This window comes from Oncorhynchus gorbuscha, unplaced genomic scaffold (assembly GCF_021184085.1).
Source record: "Oncorhynchus gorbuscha isolate QuinsamMale2020 ecotype Even-year unplaced genomic scaffold, OgorEven_v1.0 Un_scaffold_1628, whole genome shotgun sequence".
Classification (NCBI taxonomy): Eukaryota; Metazoa; Chordata; class Actinopteri; order Salmoniformes; family Salmonidae; genus Oncorhynchus; species Oncorhynchus gorbuscha.
In genome coordinates this window covers 30,761-50,259 of record NW_025746353.1, presented here as the reverse complement: position 1 = coordinate 50,259, position 19,499 = coordinate 30,761, and the positions used below count along the sequence as shown (strand labels likewise).

Here is a 19,499-nt window from a genome sequence, read left to right as displayed (position 1 = left end):
CTACAGCTGCTTCTATGACATATGCTGCTTCTATAACATCTGATTGGCTAATCTACAGCTGCTTCTATAACATGCTCTGATTGGCTAATCTACAGCTACTTCTATAACATGCTCTGATTGGCTAATCTACAGCTGCTTCTATAACAGACGCTCTGATTGGCTAATCTACAGCTGCTTCTATAACAGACGCTCTGATTGGCTAATCTACAGCTGCTTCTATAACAGACGCTCTGATTGGCTAATCTACAGCTGCTTCTATAACAGACGCTCTGATTGGCTAATCTACAGCTGCTTCTATAACAGAATCAGACGTCTGATTGGCTACGTCACATTATGACTCTTTGGTGTGCTGGGCTCTGATAGGCTATAGGAGGTGCATTACAAAGCTGTGTGTGTGGGTGTGTGTGTGGGTGGGGTGGGTGGGTGGGTGGTGTGGTGTGGGTGTGTGTGTGTGTGTGTGTGTGTGTGTGGGTGTGTGTGTGTGTGGGTGGGTGGGTGAGTGTGTGTGTGTGTGGGTGGGTGGGTGGGTGGTGTGGGTGTGGGTGGGTGGGTGTGTGTGTGTGTGTGTGGGTGGGTGGGTGGGTGAGTGTGGGTGTGGGTGTGTGTGTGTGTGTGGGTGTCAGACGGGGTTTTCCTCCGAGAGGTCGGAGTCCATCTGGATAACCTCGGGGGCGGGGCCTATCGGGACTTCCACGGCCTCAGGGTGATTCCCATTGGCCAGCGCGGCATTGGTGGGCGGCGGCTTCTCGGGGCAGTTCTGCACAGTGATGATGCGATTGAAGGCTTTGAGTCGTCTCCATAGCAACCAGTACACTTTACACTGGACGTACATGAACACCAGTCCGCCTGCCATGCCTATCGCCACGATGACCAGCTTCATCCAGAATGGCCACTCCAACACACCTAGAGAGAGAGATGTAGAGGTAGAGAGAGAGAGAGAGGTAGAGAGAGCGAGAGAGGTAGAGAGAGAGAGAGAGGTAGAGAGAGAGAGAGAGGTAGAGAGAGAGGTGTAGAGGTAGAGAGAGATATATAGAGGTAGCGAGCGAGAGAGGTAGAGAGAGGTAGAGAGAGAGAGAGGTGTAGAGGTAGAGAGAGAGAGAGGGGTAGAGAGAGAGATGTAGAGGTATAGAGGTAGAGAGAGAGAGGTATAGAGGTAGAGAGAGAGAGAGAGGTATAGAGGTAGAGAGAGAGAGGTGTAGAGGTAGAGAGAGAGAGGTGTAGAGGTAGAGAGAGAGAGGTGTAGAGGTAGAGAGAGAGAGGTGTAGAGGTAGAGAGAGAGAGGTAGAGGTATAGAGGTAGAGAGAGAGATGTAGAGATAGAGAGAGAGAGGTGTAGAGGTAGAGAGAGAGAGAGAGAGATGAGAGAGAGAGAGGTGAGAGAGTAGCAGAGTAGGAGAGAGAGAGGTGTAGAGGTAGAGAGAGAGGTAGAGGTAGAGAGAGAGATGTAGAGGTAGAGAGAGAGAGGTGTAGAGGTAGAGAGAGAGAGAGAGGTAGAGGTATAGAGGTAGAGAGAGAGTAGAGAGAGAGTGAGGCAGAGTAGAGAGAGAGGTAGAGAGAGAGAGAGGTAGAGAGAGAGATGTAGAGGTAGAAAGAGAGGGGTGTGAAGGTAGAGAGAGGTAGAGGTAGAGAGAGAGAGAGAGAGGTGTAGAGGTAGAGAGAGAGAGAGAGAGGTATAGAGGTAGAGAGGTGGTGTAGAGAGAGAGAGGGTGTGAAGGTAGAGAGAGAGAGCGAGAGAGGAAGAGAGAGGTGTGTAAAGGTAGAGAGAGAGAGCGAGAGAGGTAGAGGGAGAGAGGTAGAGAGAGAGGTGTGTAAAGGTAGAGAGAGAGAGCGAGAGAGGTAGAGAGAGAGGTGTAGAGATAGAGAGAGAGGTGTAGAGGTAGAGAGAGAGAGAGAGAGAGAGTTGTAAAGGTAGAGAGAGAGACAGACAGAGAGAGGTAGAGAGACACACAGACATATACATACACAGGTTAGTTATGTCTGCCCAGGGGGAAACAGAGAGATTGTTTGTGTCTGTGTTTGATACCAGAGGCCTCCTTACCCTCAGCAGTGTAGTACTTCATCACTGATATTCTCCACATGTCGTCTGAAAACACAGTAATGTTATTATATTCTCCTGAAAACACAGTAATGTTACTATATTCTCCTGAAAACACAGTAATGTTACTATATTCTCCTGTAAACATAGTAATGTTACTATATTCTCCTGAAAACACAGTAATGTTACTATATTTTCCTCTCATCTGAAAACACAGTAATGTTACTATATTCTCCTGAAAACACAGTAATGTTACTATATCCTCCTCTCATCTGAAAAACACAGTAATGTTACTATATTCTCCTGAAAACACAGTAATGTCACTATATTCTCCTCTAAAACACAGTAATGTTACTATATTCTCCTGAAAACACAGTAATGTTACTATATTCTCTCTCATCTGAAAACACAGTAATGTTACTATATTCTCCTGAAACACAGTAATGTTACTATATTCTCCTGAAAACACAGTAATGTTACTATATTCTCCTGAAAACACAGTAATGTTACTATATTCTCCTGAAAACACAGTAATGTTACTATATTCTCCTGAAAACACAGTAATGTTACTATATTCTCCTGAAAACACAGTAATGTTACAGTATATTCTCCTGAAAACACAGTAATGTTACTATATTCTCCTGAAAACACAGTAATGTTACTATATCTCTGAAAACACAGTAATGTCACTATATTCTCCTCTAAAACACAGTAATGTCACTATATTCTCCTGAAAACACAGTAATGTTACTATATTCTCCTCTAAAACACAGTAATGTCACTATATTCTCCTCTAAAACACAGTAATGTTACTATATTCTCCTGAAAACACAGTAATGTCACTATATTCTCCTCTAAAACACAGTAATGTCACTATATTCTCCTGAAAACACAGTAATGTTACTATATTCTCCTGAAAACACAGTAATGTTACTATATTCTCCTGAAAACACAGTAATGTTACTATATTCTCCTGAAAACACAGTAATGTTACTATATTCTCCTGAAAACACAGTAATGTTACTATATTCTCCTGAAAACACAGTAATGTCACTATATTCTCCTCTAAAACACAGTAATGTCACTATATTCTCCTGAAAACACAGTAATGTTACTATATTCTCCTCTAAAACACAGTAATGTCACTATATTCTCCTGAAAACACAGTAATGTTACTATATTCTCCTGAAAACACAGTAATGTTACTATATTCTCCTGAAAACACAGTAATGTTACTATATTCTCCTGAAAACACAGTAATGTCACTATATTCTCCTCTCATCTGTAAACACAGTAATGTTACTATATTCTCCTGAAAACACAGTAATGTTACTATATTCTCCTCTCATCTGAAAACACAGTAATGTTACTATATTCTCCTGAAAACACAGTAATGTTACTATATTCTCCTGAAAACACAGTAATGTCACTATATTCTCCTCTCATCTGTAAACACAGTAATGTTACTATATTCTCCTGAAAACACAGTAATGTTACTATATTCTCCTGAAAACACAGTAATGTTACTATATTCTCATCTAAAACACAGTAATGTTACTATATTCTCCTGAAAACACAGTAATGTCACTATATTCTCCTCTCATCTGTAAACACAGTAATGTTACTATATTCTCCTGAAAACACAGTAATGTTACTATATTCTCCTCTAAAACACAGTAATGTTACTATATTCTCCTGTAAACACAGTAATGTTACTATATTCTCCTGAAAACACAGTAATGTCACTATATTCTCCTAATGTCATCTGAAAACACAGTAACGTTACTATATTCTCCCTGAAAACACAGTAATGTTATATTCTCCTGAAAACACAGTAATGTTACTATATTCTCCTGTAAACACAGTAATGTTACTATATTCTCCTGTAAACACAGTAATGTTACTATATTCTTCTGAAATCACAGTAATGTTACTATATTCTCCCTGAAAACACAGTAATGTTACTATATTCTCCTCATCTGAAAACACAGTAATGTTACTATATTCTCCTCTCATCTGAAAACACAGTAATGTTACTATATTCTCCTGAAAACACAGTAATGTCACTATATTCTCCTGAAACACAGTAATGTTACTATATTCTCCTGAAAACACAGTAATGTTACTATATCCTCCTGAAAACACAGTAATGTTACTATATTCTCCTGTAAACACAGTAATGTTACTATATTCTCCTGAAAACACAGTAATGTTACTATATTCTCCTGAAAACACAGTAATGTTACTATATTCTCCTGAAAACACAGTAATGTTACTATATTCTCCTCTCATCTGAAAACACAGTAATGTTACTATATTCTCCTGAAAACACAGTAATGTTACTATATTCTCCTGAAAACACAGTAATGGTACTATATTCTCCTGTCATCTGAAAACACAGTAATGTCACTATATTCTCCTCTCATCTGAAAAACACAGTAATGTTACTATATTCTCCTGAAAACACAGTAATGTTACTATATTCTCCTGTAAACACAGTAATGTTACTATATTCTCCTGAAAACACAGTAATGTTACTATATTCTCCTTAAAACACAGTAATGTTACTATATTCTCCTGAAAACACAGTAATGTTACTATATTCTCCTCTCATCTGAAAACACAGTAATGTTACTATATTCTCCTGAAAACACAGTAACGTTACTATATTCTCCTGAAAACACAGTAATGTTACTATATTCTCCTGAAAACACAGTAATGTTACTATATTCTCCTCTCATCTGAAAACACAGTAATGTTACTATATTCTCCTGAAAACACATTAATGTTACTATATTCTCCTGAAACACAGTAATGTTACTATATTCTCCTGTAAACACAGTAATGTTACTATATTCTCCAGTAAACAAAGTAAAGTTACTATATTCTCCTCTGAAAACACAGTAATGTTACTATATTCTCCTGAAAACACAGTAATGTTACTATATTCTCCTGAAAACACAGTAATGTTACTATATTCTCATCTAAAACACAGTAATGTTACTATATTCTCCTGAAAACACAGTAATGTCACTATATTCTCCTGAAAACACAGTAATGTCACTATATTCTCCTCTCATCTGAAAACACAGTAATGTTACTATATTCTCATCTCATCTGAAAACACAGTAATGTTACTATATTCTCCTGAAAACACAGTAATGTTACTATATTCTCCTCTCATCTGAAAACACAGTAATGTTACTATATTCTCCTGAAAACACATTAATGTTACTATATTCTCCTGAAAACACAGTAATGTTACTATATTCTCCTGTAAACACAGTAATGTTACTATATTCTCCAGTAAACAAAGTAATGTTACTATATTCTCCTGAAAACACAGTAATGTTACTATATTCTCCTGAAAACACAGTAATGTTACTATATTCTCCTGAAAACACAGTAATGTTACTATATTCTCCTGAAAACACAGTAATGTTACTATATTCTCCTGAAAACACAGTAATGTTACTATATTCTCCTGAAAACACAGTAATGTCACTATATTCTCCTCTCATCTGAAAACACAGTAATGTTACTATATTCTCATCTCATCTGAAAACACAGTAATGTTACTATATTCTCCTGAAAACACAGTAATGTTACTATATTCTCCTGAAAACACAGTAATGTTACTATATTCTCCTCTCATCTGAAAACACAGTAATGTTACTATATTCTCCTGAAAACACAGTAATGTTACTATATTCTCCTGAAAACACAGTAATGTTACTATATCCTCCTGAAAACACAGTAATGCTACTATATTCTCCTGAAAACACAGTAATGTTACTATATTCTCCTGAAAACACAGTAATGTTACTATATTCTCCTGAAAACACAGTAATGTTACTATATTCTCCTGAAAACACAGTAATGTTGCTATATTCTCCTGAAAACACAGTAATGTTACTATATTCTCCTGAAAACACAGTAATGTTACTATATTTTCCTGTAAACACAGTAATGTTACTATATTCTCCTCTCATGTGAAAACACAGTAATGTTACTATATTCTCCTGAAAACACAGTAATGTTACTATATTCTCCTGAAAACACAGTAATGTTACTATATTCTCCTGAAAACACAGTAATGTTACTATATTCTCCTCTCATCTGAAAACACAGTAATGTTACTATATTCTCCTGAAAACACAGTAACGTTACTATATTCTCCTGAAAACACAGTAATGTTACTATATTCTCCTGAAAACACAGTAATGTTACTATATTCTCCTCTCATCTGAAAACACAGTAATGTTACTATATTATCCTGAAAACACAGTAATGTTACTATATTCTCCTGAAAACACAGTAATGTTGCTATATTCTCCTGAAAACACAGTAATGTTACTATATTCTCCTGAAAACACAGTAATGTTACTATATTCTCCTGAAAACACAGTAATGTTACTATATTCTCCTGAAAACACAGTAATGTTACTATATTCTCCTGAAAACACAGTAATGTTACTATATTATCCTGAAAACACAGTAATGTTGCTATATTCTCCTGAAAACACAGTAATGTTACTATATCTCATCTAAAAACACAGTAATGTTACTATATTCTCCTGGGTAATGTTACTATATTCTCCTGTAAACACAGTAATGTTACTATATTCTCATCTAAAACACAGTAATGTTACTATATTCTCCTGAAAACACAGTAATGTCACTATATTCTCCTGAAAAACACAGTAATGTCACTATATTCTCCTCTCATCTGAAAACACAGTAATGTTACTATATTCTCATCTCATCTGAAAAACACAGTAATGTTACTATATTCTCCTGAAAACACAGTAATGTTACTATATTCTCCTGAAAACACAGTAATGTTACTATATTCTCATCTAAAACACAGTAATGTTACTATATTATCCTGAAAACACAGTAATGTTACTATATTCTCCTGAAAACACAGTAATGTTGCTATATTCTCCTGAAAACACAGTAATGTTACTATATTCTCCCTGAAAACACAGTAATGTCACTATATTTCCTCTCATCTGAAAAACACAGTAATGTTACTATATTCTCATCTCATCTGAAAACACAGTAATGTTACTATATTCTCCTGAAAACACAGTAATGTTACTATATTCTCCTGAAAACACAGTAATGTTACTATATTCTCCTGAAAACACAGTAATGTTACTATATTCTCCTCTCATCTGAAAACACAGTAATGTTACTATATTCTCCTGAAAACACAGTAATGTTACTATATCCTCCTGAAAACACAGTAATGCTACTATATTCTCCTGAAAACACAGTAATGTTACTATATTCTCCTGAAAACACAGTAATGTTACTATATTCTCCTGAAAACACAGTAATGTTACTATATTCTCCTGAAAACACAGTAATGTTGCTATATTCTCCTGAAAACACAGTAATGTTACTATATTCTCCTGAAAACACAGTAATGTTACTATATTCTCCTGAAAACACAGTAATGTTGCTATATTCTCCTGAAAACACAGTAATGTTACTATATTCTCATCTAAAACACAGTAATGTTACTTTTATTCTCCTGAAAACACAGTAATGTTACTATATTCTCCTGAAAACACAGTAATGTTACTATATTCTCCTGTAAACACAGTAATGTTACTATATTCTCATCTAAAACACAGTAATGTTACTATATTCTCCTGAAAACACAGTAATGTTACTATATTCTCATCTAAAACACAGTAATGTTACTATATTCTCCTGAAAACACAGTAATGTCACTATATTCTCCTGAAAACACAGTAATGTCACTATATTCTCCTCTCATCTGAAAACACAGTAATGTTACTATATTCTCATCTCATCTGAAAACACAGTAATGTTACTATATTCTCCTGAAAACACAGTAATGTTACTATATTCTCCTGAAAACACAGTAATGTTACTATATTCTCCTGAAAACACAGTAATGTTACTATATTCTCATCTAAAACACAGTAATGTTACTATATTATCCTGAAAACACAGTAATGTTACTATATTCTCCTGAAAACACAGTAATGTTGCTATATTCTCCTGAAAACACAGTAATGTTGCTATATTCTCCTGAAAACACAGTAATGTTACTATATTCTCCTGAAAACACAGTAATGTTACTATATTTTCCTGTAAACACAGTAATGTTACTATATTCTCTCTCATCTGAAAACACAGTAATGTTACTATATTCTCGTAAACACAGTAATGTTACTATATTCTCCTGAAAACACAGTAATGTTACTATATTCTCCTCTAAAACACAGTAATGTTACTATATTCCTCTGAAAACACAGTAATGTTACTATATTCTCCTGAAACACAGTAATGTTACTATATTCTCCTCTCATCTGAAAACACAGTAATGTTACTATATTCTCCTGAAAACACAGTAATGTTACTATATCCTCCTGAAAACACAGTAATGCTACTATATTCTCCTGTAAACACAGTAATGGTACTATATTCTCCTGTAAACACAGTAATGTTACTATATTCTCCTGTAAACACAGTAATGTTACTATATTCTCCTGAAAACACAGTAATGTTACTATATTCTCCTGTAAACACAGTAATGTTACTATATTCTCATCTAAAACACAGTAAATGTTACTATATTCTCATCTAAAACACAGTAATGTTACTATATTCTCCTCTCATCTGAAAACACAATAATGTTACTATATTCTCCTCTCATCTGAAAACACAGTAATGTTACTATATTCTCCTCTCATCTGTAAACACAGTAATGTTACTATATTCTCCTGTAAACACAGTCACTATATTCTCCTGTAAACACAGTCATGTTACTATATTCTCCTGAAAACACAGTAATGTTACTATATTCTCCTGTAAACACAGTAATGTTACTATATTCTCCTGAAAACACAGTAATGTTACTATATTCACCTGAAAAACACAGTAATGTTACTATATTCTCCTGAAAACACAGTAATGTTACGATATTCTCCTGTAAACACAGTAATGTTACTATATTCTCCTGTAAACACAGTAATGTTACTATATTCTCCTGTAAACACAGTAATGTTACTATATTCTCCTGAAAACACAGTAATGTTACTATATTCTCCTGAAAACACAGTAATGTTACTATATTCTCCTGAAAACACAGTAATGTTACTATATTCTCCTGAAAACACAGTAATGTTACGATATTCTCCTGTAAACACAGTAATGTTACTATATTCTCCTGAAAACACAGTAATGTTACTATATTCTCATCTAAAACACAGTAAATGTTACTATATTCTCATCTAAAACACAGTAATGTTACTATATTCTCCTCTCATCTGAAAACACAATAATGTTACTATATTCTCTCATCTGAAAACACAGTAATGTTACTATATTCTCCTCTCATCTGTAAACACAGTAATGTTACTATATTTTCCTGAAAACACAGTAATGTTACTATATTTTCCTGTAAAACACAGTAATGTTACTATATTCTCCTCTCATCTGAAAACACAGTAATGTTACTATATTCTCCTGAAAACACAGTAATGTTACTATATCCTCCTGAAAACACAGTAATGCTACTATATTCTCCTGTAAACACAGTAATGTTACTATATTCTCCTGTAAAGACAGTAATGTTACTATATTCTCCTGTAAACACAGTAATGTTACTATATTCTCCCTGAAAACACAGTAATGTTACTATATTCTCCTGTAAACACAGTAATGTTACTATATTCTCCTGAAAACACAGTAATGTTACTATATTCTCATCTAAACACAGTAATGTTACTATATTATCCTGAAACACAGTAATGTTACTATATTCTCCTGAAAACACAGTAATGTTGCTATATTCTCCTGAAAACACAGTAATGTTGCTATATCTCCTGAAAACACAGTAATGTTATTATTCTCCTGAAAACACAGTAATGTTACTATATTTTCCTGTAAACACAGTAATGTTACTATATTCTCCTCTCATCTGAAAACACAGTAATGTTACTATATTCTCGTGTAAACACAGTAATGTTACTATATTCTCCTGAAAACACAGTAATGTTACTATATTCTCCTCTAAAACACAGTAATGTTACTATATTCTCCTGAAAACACAGTAATGTTACTATATTCTCCTGAAACACAGTAATGTTACTATATTCTCCTCTCATCTGAAAACACAGTAATGTTACTATATTCTCCTGAAAACACAGTAATGTTACTATATCCTCCTGAAAACACAGTAATGCTACTATATTCTCCTGTAAACACAGTAATGGTACTATATTCTCCTGTAAACACAGTAATGTTACTATATTCTCCTGTAAACACAGTAATGTTACTATATTCTCCTGAAAACACAGTAATGTTACTATATTCTCCTGTAAACACAGTAATGTTACTATATTCTCATCTAAAACACAGTAAATGTTACTATATTCTCATCTAAAACACAGTAATGTTACTATATTCTCTCTCATCTGAAAACACAATAATGTTACTATATTCTCCTCTCATCTGAAAACACAGTAATGTTACTATATTCTCCTCTCATCTGTAAACACAGTAATGTTACTATATTCTCCTGTAAACACAGTAATGTCACTATATTCTCCTGTAAACACAGTCATGTTACTATATTCTCCTGAAAACACAGTAATGTTACTATATTCTCCTGTAAACACAGTAATGTTACTATATTCTCCTGAAAACACAGTAATGTTACTATATTCTGAAAACACAGTAATGTTACTATATTCTCCTGAAAACACAGTAATGTTACGATATTCTCCTGTAAACACAGTAATGTTACTATATTCTCCTGTAAACACAGTAATGTTACTATATTCTCCTGTAAACACAGTAATGTTACTATATTCTCCTGAAAACACAGTAATGTTACTATATTCTCCTGAAAACACAGTAATGTTACTATATTCTCCTGAAAACACAGTAATGTTACTATATTCTCCTGAAAACACAGTAATGTTACGATATTCTCCTGTAAACACAGTAATGTTACTATATTCTCCTGAAAACACAGTAATGTTACTATATTCTCATCTAAAACACAGTAAATGTTACTATATTCTCATCTAAAACACAGTAATGTTACTATATTCTCCTCTCATCTGAAAACACAATAATGTTACTATATTCTCCTCTCATCTGAAAACACAGTAATGTTACTATATTCTCCTCTCATCTGTAAACACAGTAATGTTACTATATTCTCCTGAAAACACAGTAATGTTACTATATTTTCCTGTAAACACAGTAATGTTACTATATTCTCCTCTCATCTGAAAACACAGTAATGTTACTATATTCTCCTGAAAACACAGTAATGTTACTATATCCTCCTGAAAACACAGTAATGCTACTATATTCTCCTGTAAACATAGTAATGTTACTATATTCTCCTGTAAAGACAGTAATGTTACTATATTCTCCTGTAAACACAGTAATGTTACTATATTCTCCTGAAAACACAGTAATGTTACTATATTCTCCTGTAAACACAGTAATGTTACTATATTCTCCTGAAAACACAGTAATGTTACTATATTCTCCTGAAAACACAGTAATGTTACTATATTCTCCTGAAAACACAGTAATGTTACTATATTCTCCTGAAAACACAGTAATGTTACGATATTCTCCTGTAAACACAGTAATGTTACTATATTCTCCTGAAAACACAGTAATGTTACGATATTCTCCTGTAAACACAGTAATGTTACTATATTCTCCTGAAAACACAGTAATGTTACTATATTCTCATCTAAAACACAGTAAATGTTACTATATTCTCATCTAAAACACAGTAATGTTACTATATTCTCCTCTCATCTGAAAACACAATAATGTTACTATATTCTCCTCTCATCTGAAAACACAGTAATGTTACTATATTCTCCTCTCATCTGTAAACACAGTAATGTTACTATATTCTCCTGAAAACACAGTAATGTTACTATATTTTCCTGTAAACACAGTAATGTTACTATATTCTCCTCTCATCTGAAAAACACAGTAATGTTACTATATTCTCCTGAAAACACAGTAATGTTACTATATCCTCCTGAAAACACAGTAATGCTACTATATTCTCCTGTAAACACAGTAATGTTACTATATTCTCCTGTAAAGACAGTAATGTTACTATATTCTCCTGTAAACACAGTAATGTTACTATATTCTCCTGAAACACAGTAATGTTACTATATTCTCCTGTAAACACAGTAATGTTACTATATTCTCCTGAAAACACAGTAATGTTACTATATTCTCATCTAAAACACAGTAATGTTACTATATTATCCTGAAAACACAGTAATGTTACTATATTCTCCTGAAAACACAGTAATGTTGCTATATTCTCCTGAAAACACAGTAATGTTGCTATATTCTCCTGAAAACACAGTAATGTTACTATATTCTCCTGAAAACACAGTAATGTTACTATATTTTCCTGTAAACACAGTAATGTTACTATATTCTCCTCTCATCTGAAAACACAGTAATGTTACTATATTCTCGTGTAAACACAGTAATGTTACTATATTCTCCTGAAAACACAGTAATGTTACTATATTCTCCTGTAAAACACAGTAATGTTACTATATTCTCCTGAAAACACAGTAATGTTACTATATTCTCCTGAAACACAGTAATGTTACTATATTCTCCTCTCATCTGAAAACACAGTAATGTTACTATATTCTCCTGAAAACACAGTAATGTTACTATATCCTCCTGAAAACACAGTAATGCTACTATATTCTCCTGTAAACACAGTAATGGTACTATATTCTCCTGTAAACACAGTAATGTTACTATATTCTCCTGTAAACACAGTAATGTTACTATATTCTCCTGAAAACACAGTAATGTTACTATATTCTCCTGTAAACACAGTAATGTTACTATATTCTCATCTAAAACACAGTAAATGTTACTATATTCTCATCTAAACACAGTAATGTTACTATATTCTCCTCTCATTGAAAACACAATAATGTTACTATATTCTCCTCTCATCTGAAAACACAGTAATGTTACTATATTCTCCTCTCATCTGTAAACACAGTAATGTTACTATATTCTCCTGTAAACACAGTAATGTCACTATATTCTCCTGTAAACACAGTCATGTTACTATATTCTCCTGAAAACACAGGAATGTTACTATATTCTCCTGTAAACACAGTAATGTTACTATATTCTCCTGAAAACACAGTAATGTTACTATATTCACCTGAAAACACAGTAATGTTACTATATTCTCCTGTAAACACAGTAATGTTACGATATTCTCCTGTAAACACAGTAATGTTACTATATTCTCCTGTAAACACAGTAATGTTACTATATTCTCCTGTAAACACAGTAATGTTACTATATTCTCCTGAAAACACAGTAATGTTACTATATTCTCCTGTAAACACAGTAATGTTACTATATTCTCCTGAAAACACAGTAATGTTACTATATTCTCCTGAAAACACAGTAATGTTACGATATTCTCCTGTAAACACAGTAATGTTACTATATTCTCCTGAAAACACAGTAATGTTACTATATTCTCATCTAAAACACAGTAAATGTTACTATATTCTCATCTAAAACACAGTAATGTTACTATATTCTCCTCTCATCTGAAAACACAATAATGTTACTATATTCTCCTCTCATCTGAAAACACAGTAATGTTACTATATTCTCCTCTCATCTGTAAACACAGTAATGTTACTATATTCTCCTGAAAACACAGTAATGTTACTATATTTTCCTGTAAACACAGTAATGTTACTATATTCTCCTCTCATCTGAAAACACAGTAATGTTACTATATTCTCCTGAAAACACAGTAATGTTACTATATCCTCCTGAAAACACAGTAATGCTACTATATTCTCCTGTAAACACAGTAATGTTACTATATTCTCCTGTAAAGACAGTAATGTTACTATATTCTCCTGTAAACACAGTAATGTTACTATATTCTCCTGAAAACACAGTAATGTTACTATATTCTCCTGTAAACACAGTAATGTTACTATATTCCTCCTGAAAACACAGTAATGTTACTATATTCTCCTGAAAACACAGTAATGTTACTATATTCTCCTGAAAACACAGTAATGTTACTATATTCTCCTGAAAACACAGTAATGTTACGATATTCTCCTGTAAACACAGTAATGTTACTATATTCTCCTGAAAACACAGTAATGTTACTATATTCTCATCTAAAACACAGTAAATGTTACTATATTCTCATCTAAAACACAGTAATGTTACTATATTCTCCTCTCATCTGAAAACACAATAATGTTACTATATTCCTCTCATCTGTAAACACAGTAATGTTACTATATTCTCCTGAAAACACAGTAATGTTACTATATTCTCATCTCATCTGAAAACACAGTAATGTTACTATATTCTCCTGTAAACACAGTAATGTTACTATATTCTCCTGAAAACACAGTAATGTTACTATATTCTCCTGAAAACACAGTAATGTTACTATATTCTCCTTAAAACACAGTAATGTTACTATATTCTCCTCTCATCTGAAAACACAGTAATGTTACTATATTCTCATCTCATCTGAAACACAGTAATGTTACTATATCTCCTCTCATCTGTAAACACAGTAATGTTACTATATTCTCCTGAAAACATAGTAATGTTACTATATCCTCCTGAAAACACAGTAATGTTACTATATTCTCCTGAAAACACAGTAATGTTACTATATTCTCCTGTAAACACAGTAATGTCACTATATTCTCATCTAAAACACAGTAATGTTACTATATTATCCTGAAAACACAGTAATGTCACTATATTGTCATTGAAAACACAGTAATGTTACTATATTCTCCTGAAAACACAGTAATGTTACTATATTCTCCTGTAAACACAGTAATGTTACTATATTCTCCTGAAAACACAGTAATGTTACTATATTCTCCTGTCATCTGAAAACACAGTAATGTTACTATATTCTCATCTGAAAACACAGTAATGTTACTATATTCTCCTCTCATCTGAAAACACAGTAATGTTACTATATTCTCCTGTAAACACAGTAATGTTACTATATTCTCCTGAAAACACAGTAATGTTACTATATCCTCCTGAAAACACAGTAATGTTACTATATTCTCCTGTAAACACAGTAATGTTACTATATTCTCCTCTCATCTGAAAACACAGTAATGTTACTATATTCTCATCTGAAAACACAGTAATGTTACTATATTCTCCTCTCATCTGAAAACACAGTAATGTTACTATATTCTCCTGTAAACACAGTAATGTTACTATATTCTCCTGAAAACACAGTAATGTTACTATATCCTCCTGAAAACACAGTAATGTTACTATATTCTCCTCTCATCTGAAAACACAGTAATGTTACTATATTCTCCTGTAAACACAGTAATGTTACTATATTCTCCTGTAAACACAGTAATGTTACTATATTCTCCTCTCATCTGAAAACACAGTAATGTTACTATATTCTCCTGTAAACACAGTAATGTTACTATATTCTCCTGTAAACACAGTAATGTTACTATATTCTCATATGAAAACACAGTAATGTTACTATATTCTCCTAAAAACACAGTAATGTTACTATATTCTCCTGTAAACACAGTAATGTTACTATATTCCCATCTGAAAACACAGCAATGTTACTATATTCTCCTGTAAACACAGTAATGTTACTATATTCCCATCTGAAAACACAGCAATGTTTCTATATTCTCCTCTCATCTGAAAACACAGTAATGTTACTATATTCTCCTGAAAACACAGTAATGTTACTATATTCTCCTCTCATCTGAAAACACAGTAATGTTACTATATTCTCCTGTAAACACAGTAATGTAAGAAGTTGGTTAAGGTTGTATAGAGGTTGGGTTAAGACTGTGAGAAGTTGGGTTGAATAGAGGTTAGGTTAAGGTTGTGATTGTATAGAGGTTAGGTCAGGGTTGTACAGAGGTTGGGTTAAGGTTGTGGTTGAACAGAGGTCAGGGTTGTATAGAGGTTGGGTTAAGGTTGTGGTTGTACAGAGGTTAGGTCAGGGTTGTATAGAGGTTGTGTTAGGGTTGTGGTTGTACAGAGGTTAGGTCAGGGTTGTGGTTGTACAGAGGTTAGGTCAGAGTTGTATAGAGGTTGGGTCAGGGTTGTGGTTGTACAGATGTTAGGTCAGGGTTGTATAGAGGTTGGGTCAGGGTTGTGGTTGTACAGAGGTTAGGTCAGGGTTGTATAGAGGTTGGGTTAGGGTTGTGGTTGTACAGAGGTTAGGTCAGGGTTGTAGTAAAGTGGTTGGGTTGTGGTTGTACAGAGGTTAGGTCAGGGTTGTATAGAGGTTGGATTAGGGTTGTGGTTGTACAGATGTTAGGTCAGGGTTGTATAGAGGTTGGGTCAGGGTTGTGGTTGTACAGAGGTTAGGTCAGGGTTGTATAGAGGTTTGGTTAGGGTTGTGGTTGTACAGAGGTTAGGTCAGAGGTTAGGTCAGTTGTATAGAGGTTGGGTCAGGGTTGTGGTTGTACAGATGTTAGGTCAGGGTTGTATAGAGGTTGGGTTAGGGTTGTGGTTGTACAGAGGTTAGGTCAGGGTTGTAGTAAAGAGGTTGGGTTGTGGTTGTACAGAGGTTAGGTCAGGGTTGTATAGAGGTTGGATTAGGGTTGTGGTTGTACAGATGTTAGGTCAGGGTTGTATAGAGGTTTGGTTAGGGTTGTGGTTGTACAGAGGTTAGGTCAGGGTTGTATAGAGGTTAGGTCAGGGTTGTAAAGAGGTTGGGTCAGGGTTGTATAGAGGTTGGGTTGTGGTTGTACAGAGGTTAGGTCAGGGTTGTGATTGTACAGAGGTTAGGTCAGGGTTGTGATTGTACAGAGGTTAGGTCAGGGTTGTGATTGTACAGAGGTTAGGTCAGGGTTGTGGTTGTACAGAGGTTAGGTCAGAGTTGTATACAGGTTGGGTCAGGGTTGTGGTTGTACAGAGGTTAGGTTAGGGTTGTATAGAGGTTGGGTTAGGGTTTTGGTTGTACAGAGGTTAGGTCAGGGTTGTATAGAGGTTGTGGTTGTACAGAGGTTAGGTCAGGGTTGTTTAGAGGTTGGGTTAGGGTTGTGGTTGTACAGAGGTTAGGTCAGGGTTGTTTAGAGGTTGGGTTAGGGTTGTGGTTGTACAGAGGTTAGGTCAGGGTTGTATAGAGGTTGGGTTAAGGTCAGGGTGGAGGTGCTGACCGGTGTTGCGTCCCAGGTTGATCTCGTGGAGGGTTCTGTTGACGAGGACGTATACGGAACAGAGAACACAACCAATAGCCACCAGGTGGAACATCAGGGAGCATAAGATCTTCCTCCTCTCATTGGTCGACATCTGGAGCTTCTCCCACTGAGGGAGAGAAAGGTTAGAAAGAGTGTGTCATTGACAGGTATCTATGTATCTGAACCATCATGGTGTCTGACAGCATGGGCAGCTCCACTGAGTCCCATCATGGTGTCTGACAGCATGGGCAGCTCCACTGAGTCCCATCATGGTGTCTGACAGCATGGGCAGCTCCACTGAGTCCCCTCATGGTGTCTGACAGCATGGGCAGCTCCACTGAGTCCCCTCATGGTGTCTGACAGCATGGGGCAGCTCCACTGAGTCCCTGACAGCATGGGCAGCTCCACTGAGTGTCTGACAGCATGGGCAGCTCCACTGAGTCCCATCATGGTGTCTGACAGCATGGGCAGCTCCACTGAGTCCCATCATGGTGTCTGACAGCATGGGCAGCTCCACTGAGTCCCATCATGGTGTCTGACAGCATGGGCTTGAGGTGTGTAGAGGTTAGATGTGTTGAGTTGTATGTAGAGGTTAGATGTGTAGAGGTGTATAGAGGTTAGATGTGTAGAGTTGTATAGAGGTTAGATGTGTTGAGGTGTATAGAGGTTAGATGTGTAGAGGTGTATAGAGGTTAGATGTGTTGAGGTGTATAGAGGTTAGATGTGTTGAGGTGTATAGAGGTTAGATGTGTTGAGGTGTATAGAGGTTAGATGTGTTGAGGTGTGTAGAGGTTAGATGTGTGAGGTGTGTAGAGGTTAGATGTGTAGAGATGTATAGAGGTTAGATGTGTGTGTAGAGAGTGTATAGAGGTTAGATGTGTTGAGGTGTATAGAGGTTAGATGTGTTAGAGATGTATAGAGGTTAGATGTGTAGAGAGGTATAGAGGTTAGATGTGTTGAGGTGTATAGAGGTTAGATGTGTTGAGGGTGTATAGAGGTTAGATGTGTTGAGGGGTGTGTAGAGGTTAGATGTGTTGAGGTGTGTAGAGGTTAGATGTGTTGAGAGGTTAGATGTGTAGAGGTTAGATGTGTTGAGGTGTATAGAGGTTAGATGTGTAGAGATGTGTAGAGGTTAGATGTGTAGAGAGTATAGAGGTTAGATGTGTTGAGGTGTATAGAGGTTAGATGTGTAGAGGTTAGATGTGTAGAGAGGTATAGAGGTTAGATGTGTTGAGGTGTATAGAGGTTAGATGTGTAGAGAGGTATAGAGGTTAGATGTGTTGAGGTGTATAGAGGTTAGATGTGTTGAGGGGTGTATAGAGGTTAGATGTGTTGAGGGGTGTGTAGAGGTTAGATGTGTTGAGGTCAGATGTGTTGAGGTGTATAGAGGTTAGATGTGTTGAGGGGGTGTGTAGAGGTTAGATGTGTAGAGGTTAGATGTGTTGAGGTGTAGAGGTTAGATGTGTTGAGGTGTATGTAGAGGTTAGATGTGTTGAGGTCAGATGTGTTGAGGTGTATATAGAGGTCAGATGTGTTGAGGTGTATAGAGGTTAGATGTGTTGAGGTCAGATGTGTTGAGGTGTATATAGAGGTCAGATGTGTTGAGATGTATAGAGGTCAGATGTGTTGAGGTGTATATAGAGGTTAGATGTGTAGAGTTAGAGGTCAGATGTGTTGAGGTGTATAGAGGTCAGATGTGTAGAGGTTAGATGTGTTGAGGTGTGTAGAGGTTAGATGTGTTGAGGTGTATAGAGGTCAGATGTGTTGAGGTGTATAGAGGTCAGATGTGTTGAGGTGTATAGAGGTTAGATGTGTTGAGGTGTATAGAGGTTAGATGTGTAGAGGTTAGATGTGTTGAGGTCAGATGTGTTGAGGTGTATGAGGTCAGATGTGTTGAGGTGTATAGAGGTTAGATGTGTTGAGGTGTATAGAGGTTAGATGTGTTGAGGTGTATAGAGGTTAGATGTGTTGAGGTGTAAAGAGGTTAGATGTGTTGAGGTGTAAAGAGGTTAGATGTGTTGAGGTGTAAAGAGGTTAGATGTGTTGAGGTGTATAGAGGTTAGATGTGTTGAGGTGTATAGAGGTTAGATGTGTTGAGGTGTGTTGAGGTGGATATAGAGGTCAGATGTGTTGAGGTGTATAGAGGTTAGATGTGTTGAGGTGTAAAGAGGTTAGATGTGTTGAGGTGTATAGAGG

General features: G+C 35.3%; 1 protein-coding gene across 1 annotated transcript; it reads right to left on the bottom strand.

The window, feature by feature from the left end:
* Positions 1-596: 596 nt before the first annotated feature.
* Positions 597-17,753, bottom strand: LOC124023561 (E3 ubiquitin-protein ligase MARCHF8-like). Its single transcript, XM_046337941.1, has 4 exons — positions 17,625-17,753; positions 17,283-17,430; positions 2,038-2,082; positions 597-903 (listed from the first exon to the last, which is right to left on the bottom strand). Exons 1-4 carry the CDS (start codon positions 17,751-17,753, stop codon positions 620-622), a joined length of 606 nt encoding a protein of 201 aa, XP_046193897.1. The 3' UTR covers positions 597-619.
* Between the last annotated feature and the right edge of the window lie 1,746 nt (positions 17,754-19,499).